Genomic DNA, 7,687 nt, shown 5'->3' on the forward strand with positions numbered 1-7,687 from the left:
CATACTTGAACTGATCATACAATGGCTTGTATGTTATTTTCATATCATCTACAGGTTCAAGTTTGTATGGGGTTTCACCCTCATAACCTATGCCAACTCTCTTGTTTCCACTAACAGCATATATCATAGAGGCAAGTTGACTTCTACCAATACCTCTAGATAAGAACTTCCTGAAACTAAAGTCATATTCTTTAAGAATATTGTTCAAGCTTGGAATAGACTTTTCTGAACCAGAAGATGACTCAGCATCTTTGGATAGTTTTAAAACTTTTTCTTTGAGTTCAGAATTTTCGAATTCAAGCTTCTTAGTTTCAGATACAAAGAGCTTTCTCAGCTTTTTGTATTTGATACTAAGCTTAGCCTTGATTTCAAGAATTTCAGCTAAACTGGAAGCTAGCTCATCTCTAGATAGTTCAGAAAATACCTCTTCAGAGTCAGAGTCTGATTCTGATGTAGATTCTGATTCAGCATCCACAGTAGCCATCAGCGCTATGTTGGCTTGCTTGTCTTCAAAGTCTGATTCTATTTCTGATGAATCTGAATCATCCCAAGTTGCCATAAGACCTTTCTTCTTCTGGAACTTCTTCTTGGGTTTCTCCCTCTGAAGCTTTGGACACTCACTCTTGTAATGTCCTGGCTCCTTGCACTCAAAGCACGTGACCTTCTTTTTGTCAGATCTTCTGAGTCCAGAAGATTCTCCTCTTTCAGGCTTTTTAGAACTTCTGAAGTTCTTGAACTTCCTTTGTTTACTCTTCCAGAGTTGGTTTACCCTTCTGGAGATCATGGATAGTTCATCTTCTTCTTCTTCTTCTTCTTCTGATTCTTCAGAATCTTCTTCTTCCGCCTGAAAAGCGTTAGTGCATTTTTTATTCAAAGATTTTAAAGCAATAGACTTACCTTTCTTTTGAGGTTCATTAGCATCCAGCTCTATTTCATGACTCCTCAAAGCACTGATCAGCTCTTCCAAAGATACTTCATTCAGATTCTTTGCAATCTTGAATGCAGTCACCATAGGGCCCCATCTTCTGGGAAAGCTTCTGATGATCTTCTTGACGTGATCATCCTTTGTATAGCCCTTGTCAAGCACTCTTAATCCAGCAGTTAGAGTTTGAAATATTGAGAACATTTTTTCAATGTTTTCATCATCCTCCATCTTGAAGGCTTCATACTTCTGGATTAATGCAAGAGCTTTTGTCTCTTTGACTTGGGCATTTCCTTTGTGAGTCATCTTTAATGATTCAAAGATGTCATGGGCAGTTTCTCTGTTTGATATCTTCTCATATTCAGAATGAGAAATAGCATTCAGCAGAATAGTCCTTGACTTATGATGATTTTTGAATTGTTTCTTTTGATCATCACTCATTTCTTGTCTTGATATCTTTGCTCCACTAACATTTATTGGATGTTGTAACCATCCACGAGTAAGTCCCATAAATCATCATCTAGACCAAGAAAGTAACTTTCCAATCTATCTTTCCAATATTCAAAATTTTCACCATCAAATACTGGTGATCTAGAATATCCATTTCCATTTCCATTCTTGTGTTGATCATTTGAAGTAGATGTAGAAGCGGATGTAACAATATCAACCATATTGACTCATGGTTTTTCTCACCCTGAATCTTTTTCTAACACGGTTAAGTGCTTGCACCTAGAACCGTTGCTTTGATGCCAATTGAAGGATAGAAAAACACTTAGAAAGGGGGGTTTGAATAAGTGTAACTTTAAAAACTCTTAAGATAAAAACAATGAACACAATATTTTTATCCTGGTTCGTTGTTAACGAAACTACTCCAGTCCACCTTAGAGTGATTTACCTCAATTGAGGATTTAATCCACTAATCAATCTTGATTACAATGGTTATCCACTTAGAAACACTCTAAGTCTTCTAGAGTATACTGATCACACCTTGATCACTCTAGGAAATCAACACTTAGAAACTTCTAAGTCTTCTAGAGTCTACTGATTTCACTAATCACTCTAGGAACCTTTTACAAATCAATGTAAAATAAATGTTTACAAGAGTATGAATTTGCTTCTTAAAAAGCTATAATCACAACTGTGATATTTCTCTTAAGTTCTAAGCTTAACACTCACTAAATATTACAAAGATTGTGAGGTTGAAGATGAAAATCGTGTGTTTTGATTTCAATAGCGTTTCAGTAAGTTTGCAAGAATTCGTTGCTGCTTCTGATCAGAACTTCACTATATATAGGCGTTTGAGAAGATGACCGTTGGAATGCATTTAATGCGTTGCATGACTGGACAGCTTTGCATTTAATGTTTTCACTGTTTTGTCAACTACCTCGAGCCATGCTTTTCTCTGTTTTTACTGACTTTGCCTTTTGTAGCTTCTAACGTTCCTTTTGTCAGTCAGATATTAGACTTCATAGCTTGTCATCTGATACTAACTTCTGATCTCAGATTTTGTGAATACAACGTTTGAATAATCAGAATTAGAGTTACAACTTGGTGCAAAGCATCTTCTTGTCTTCTGACTTTGAAGTGCTTTAGCGTGATACCATAAGAACTTCAGTGCTTCTGCTTCTGATCTCAAGTTCTTCTGATGCTTCATAGACCATGTTCTGATTCTACTTGACCATCTTCTGATGTCTTGCGAGAGCATGTTCTGATGTTGCAATCCTGAACCTTCTGAGGTAGTGCTTCTTAGCGCTGAATTGTGCATACTCCTTATATATTTCCTGAAATGGAAAATGCATTGGATTAGAGTACCACATTGTCTTATACAAAATTCATATACATTGTTATCATCAAAACAAGAATATTGATCAGAACAAATCTTGTTCTAACATACTTTTCTCAACCTCCAATCTTGTCACCCCCTTGTAGGAATAAATGTATGAGACTATACATATTTGCATCAGACTTAACAATAGGAAGTATACTCGCTCAAGAGGATGAGAATGGCATCGAAAGAGCCATCTATTATCACAGTCGAGTTCTTAATGATGTAGAAACTAGGTATAGTAAAGTAGAAATGTTGTGTCTTTGTTTGTACTTCTCATGTACGAAATTGAAATACTATATTAAACAAGTTGATTTGTACGTCTTTTCTCATTTTGATGTTATTAAATGTATGCTTTTCAAGTCAATTCTGCATAGTCAAATTGGCAAATGGGTGCTTTCCCTAACTGAGTATTTTTTGACTTTCATGCCTTTGAAATCTATGAAAGGCCAAATAGCCTCAGATTTTATAGTTGACCATGCAATGGTCGAAGTTCCTCAGAACTATGTGGAACTAGAACCTTGGAAGTTGTTCTTCGATGGTTCTACTCACAAAGATGGAATTGGAGTTGGAGTTTTGATTATTTCTCCTAATAAAATTCCAACAAAATTCAAGTACAAAATCGAGGGCCCCCCTTGTTCAAATAATGGACCTGAGTACGAGGCTTTGATAGTAGAACTCGAAGCTTTATTGGAATTGGGGGCAACTTGATTCAAAATAAGAGGTGATTCAGAACTGGTGATCAAACATGAAATTCTGGACTCAGACACGCGATGTCGAACAGGATGTCACGACATTACTATCTGAATGCTTTTAAACAAATGAACAAGAAGTAAACAGAATAACAACACAAGAAAGTTGTTAACCCAGTTCGGTGCAATCACACCTACATCTGGGGGCTACCAAGCCAGGGAGGAAGTCCACTATAAGTAATATCAATTAAAGGTAATACAAATCAAGATTACTCCTTTCACTTAATATCTACCCAATGCAACTTCAATCTAAAACTACTTAGATCAGAGATCCTACTCACTCCCCCTCAATCACAGCAGTGATGAAAAACACTCTACGAATAACAAAAGAAGACACACTTCAAGGACACAACTTGATCTTGCTTAAAAGCTTTAATCAAGTACAATAGTACTCTTGCTTAAAAGCTTCGAGTACTTCTTACAACTCAAACCAAAACACCTAGACCAAGACAATCATCATGATGATTGTTTGGCTTACAAGAAGGCTAGAACGCAAAAACTTAAAACAAAGAACTCTTAAAGCTTCTCAATACAAAAACCCTAATCTGGTCTGCAGCTTCTTCGTAAAATATATAGCCTTCAGAAAACGCAGCAGTTGGGCCTTGGATCCAAATTAGTTTTAAACCTAATAAAACTAATTTCCATAAATCAAGGAACTAAAAATAATAACCATCAAAGACGTCCTTGAATCAGATCAGAATCCAACATTTCCAAATAAAGCGCATAGGATCTTATCAGATCACATAACCATAAATAGTAACAGAAAAGAACGTAACAGCTGCGAATGTCATGACATCGGCCTTGACATCAGGTAAAGGCCTGCATAAGAAAAACTTCACAACAGTAGAATGCATGTCATGACACCAGATTTGACAAGATAGAAACACAATGAGTTTTACCAAAAATTACAGCCAATCAACAACATCTACAAACTTCTCCTTTGGCAAATTTTTGGCTAAAACACTAATTGATATACCCAAACAGATATCAGAGCATACACAGCAGCCAACAACAGAAAAATAAATTCTGTAAGCAAACAACAGCCAGCTTGATTAATCACCAGAAATCCAGAAAACATCTATTTAATCAACTGTTACAGAATACCACTTGTCATCAACCAAAAAGATCAACAAAAAAAACCAAAACCACCAAAACAACCATTACTCCCCCTTTTTAGCCACAAAAGGAGCCAAACACAAACAGAATCAGAGCTAATCATCAGACCCATCACTGTCTTCATCACTAGAGCCACCAGTATTGTCATCACTTGAGCTACTAGTCTCTTCATCAGCATCACTACTCCCAGTATCCTCAGAGCCCTCACCATCCTCAGCCTCTTCCTCAGCCCCACTATCAGCACCTTTGTCTTCATCCATATTGTCACCATCCCTTCCACTAGCAAGATCATCATCTGTAGACTGCTCAAGACTTTGGATGAGCTTTTCAAGCTTCATCTTCCTGTTGTCCAACTCCTTACAAGTCTCTTTCAGCTCAGCAATAAGAAGGGCTTTGTTCACAGACTTGCTGGGTTGTGATGTCCCAGCAGATGTCATGTCATCAGACCTCTGGAGCAGCTTGTAGTGAAAAGACAAAGCACTCTCCCTCTTACATACAGAATCTTTACTTTTCAGAATTCCAGGGTGTTGCTTGAGGATTATCCCACATATCAGGGATGGGAATGCAATGGGGAGCTTGGTAGCAGAGGTACCAGCATGCCTCATAGTTTGATCAAATATGTAGGTCCCATAGTCAAATTTTGTCTTGGTTCCCACAGCATAAATGAATTTACCTAGGCCAACAGCAATGGTAGAAGTGTGATTGGTAGGCACCCAGTTTGCAGCACCAATTTTGTGCAGCAAGGCATACCTGCCATTCAAAAGACTAGCAGACAATTTACTCTTTATGGGCCATTTCTTGACCTTACCACCAGTGATAACATTGCATACTTCATTGTCAGTTACTTCAAGCTCAGGTTGAGCCTCAGCATCTCTACCTAGATATAGGTTGATAACAACAGGGGAAAAATCTATACACTTTCTTCTAACATACACCTTATGAAAATCATCAGTTCTTCCATCACCACAATCTTGAGACAAATTCACAATAAATTCCTTCACAAGCATTTCATAGCACTTTGAAAAATGAGTAACAGTCTTAATTAAACCTGCAGACTTGATGAGCTTCATGACCTCTTGACACTCCAGAGCATCATTTGCTAATTCTCTTTCTAGAGCCAGCCTTCTTTGATAAACAAACTTCCACTGGATGGCATTTGAAGCATAGTGCAAGTAAATGTTGTCCAAGGGAACATCACGAACCTTTGTGGAGGATTTTGTGACAGCAATCTTCTTCTTTGATGGGATGTCAGGGACATCACTTAAGACATCGTCTTCAGGGGCAGAAACACTTCTTTCCTTCCTCTTCTTCACAGCAATCTTGCTCCCAGTGGTTGAAGGTTCAGCAAGGACCTTCTTGATCTTCTTTATAATGACCTTCTTTTGATGAGTAACTTGAGGTTTGGAGAAATCTTGATCACAAACCTGTTTGCCCTTATGAGTCTTGACTCTATGAGAGATGCTAGAGATGAGCTCATCATCAGCAATGTCAATAGAATCATCCAGATCATCCAGATTCACCACATCATGCACAGTAGGGCCTTCATTAAGAGTTTCTTTAGAAGGAGCAACAGGAACCTCTTCAGCTTTCTCAGGTTCAAGAATCTCAGCATCTTTAGTACCAGATGTTTCAACATTGATAGCTTCAGATGTCTCAACATCTTTGGCACCAGGGGTCTCATCATTGTTATCAACAGATGTCTCAACATCATCCTGATCTTTGCTAGCATCATCTTGATCATCTTGATCATCTTTGTTGTTCTCAGAGGCAAGAATTGGGGCTAGAGGAACAGATATTCCATCAACCTTGTGCCCTTCATTCAAGATTCTTGTGACAATACCTGCGATCGCATTGTGAACATAAGCAGAGCCCTCTCTACTCTGAGCATAAAAGGTTTCTGGAACAGATCCACCAGTTGATTTTCTTGCATGCATCTTTCTTGGTAGACTACGAACAGGATCGGTAGCAGGAACAGTGTTCAATGGCACAACATTCAACACAACATCTTGATCACTCACCACATTTGGTGCCCTAGATCCTGATGCTGTTTCAGAGGGAGGAGACGATTTCTTTGAGGGAGAACTCTGAGACATGGTGAGAGAAAATGGAATGCTGGGGAAAGGTTTGTGAATGCAACGACACAGAGAGGTAGCGTGAGTGCTGAAGATAGGTTTTGGGGGAATGGAAACCGTTTGGACAAATTGTAAATGAGGGGGAAAATACACTTTAATGTGTAATGATAGCAAATATTTGGAGAGAGAAATAATGTTGGCCCCACACCCGGTTAATTGCTATAATCCTTCACAAAGACAAATGCCTAGTTTACTTCTTAGATTTTCAAATTGATTTGCATCCAAGGCTTTTGTGAAAATGTCAGCCAGTTGAAGATTTGTAGCAACATGTTCCAAGGCAATTATTTTATCCTCAACAAGATCTCTAATGTAGTGGTGTCTAATATCAATGTGCTTGGTCCTGCTATGCTGAATGGGATTCTTTGAAATGTTGATGGCACTTAAGTTGTCACAATATAATGTCATGACATCTTGTGTGACATTGTATTCTGTTAACATTTGTTTCATCCAAACAAGCTGAGAGCAACTACTTCCTGCTGCAATGTATTCTGCCTCTGCAGTGGATAAAGACACACAATTTTGTTTCTTGCTGAACCATGAAATAAGATTATTCCCCAAGAAGAAACATCCTCCTGAAGTACTTTTTCTGTCATCAGCACTTCCAGCCCAATCTGCATCACAATATCCAGTGAGAATAGGTTCACACCCATGAGAGTAGAGCATTCCATACTCACAAGTACCATTCACATATTTCAGGATCCTCTTGACTTGGTTGATATGACTGATCTTTGGATCTGCTTGATACCTAGCACACACCCCAACAGCAAAAGCAATATCAGGTCTACTGGCTGTGAGATACAGCAGGCTTCCTATCATGCTTCTGTATAAACTTTGATCAACACTAGTTCCCTTTTCATCTTTGGACAATTTTAAGTGAGTAGGAGCTGGTGTTCTTTTGTGAGTAGCATTTTCCATTCCAAACTTTTTGACAATGTTTTTA

At 38.2% G+C, this 7,687-nt stretch overlaps 1 protein-coding gene across 1 annotated transcript; it reads right to left on the reverse strand.

Moving 5' to 3' along the window:
* Positions 1-4,710: 4,710 nt before the first annotated feature.
* Positions 4,711-6,708, reverse strand: LOC131597223 (uncharacterized). The gene is made up of 3 exons (XM_058869932.1): positions 6,571-6,708; positions 5,872-6,327; positions 4,711-5,610 (listed from the first exon to the last, which is right to left on the reverse strand). Exons 1-3 carry the CDS (start codon positions 6,706-6,708, stop codon positions 4,711-4,713), a joined length of 1,494 nt encoding a protein of 497 aa, XP_058725915.1.
* Positions 6,709-7,687: the final 979 nt, after the last annotated feature.

The sequence above is a fragment of the Vicia villosa genome, linkage group LG4, assembly GCF_029867415.1.
Source record: "Vicia villosa cultivar HV-30 ecotype Madison, WI linkage group LG4, Vvil1.0, whole genome shotgun sequence".
Classification (NCBI taxonomy): domain Eukaryota; kingdom Viridiplantae; phylum Streptophyta; class Magnoliopsida; order Fabales; family Fabaceae; genus Vicia; species Vicia villosa.

Coding starts and splice junctions, on each gene's coding strand:
- LOC131597223 (XM_058869932.1), bottom strand. CDS start 6,708: ATGTCTCAGAGTTCTCCCTCAAAGAAATCGTCTCCTCCCTCTGAAACA. Junction 6,328..6,570: donor CTGTTCCTGCTACCGATCCT/GTTCGTAGTCTA, acceptor AGCAAAGATCAG/GATGATGTTGAGACATCTGT. Junction 5,611..5,871: donor AAGACGATGTCTTAAGTGAT/GTCCCTGACATC, acceptor ATGCTTGTGAAG/GAATTTATTGTGAATTTGTC.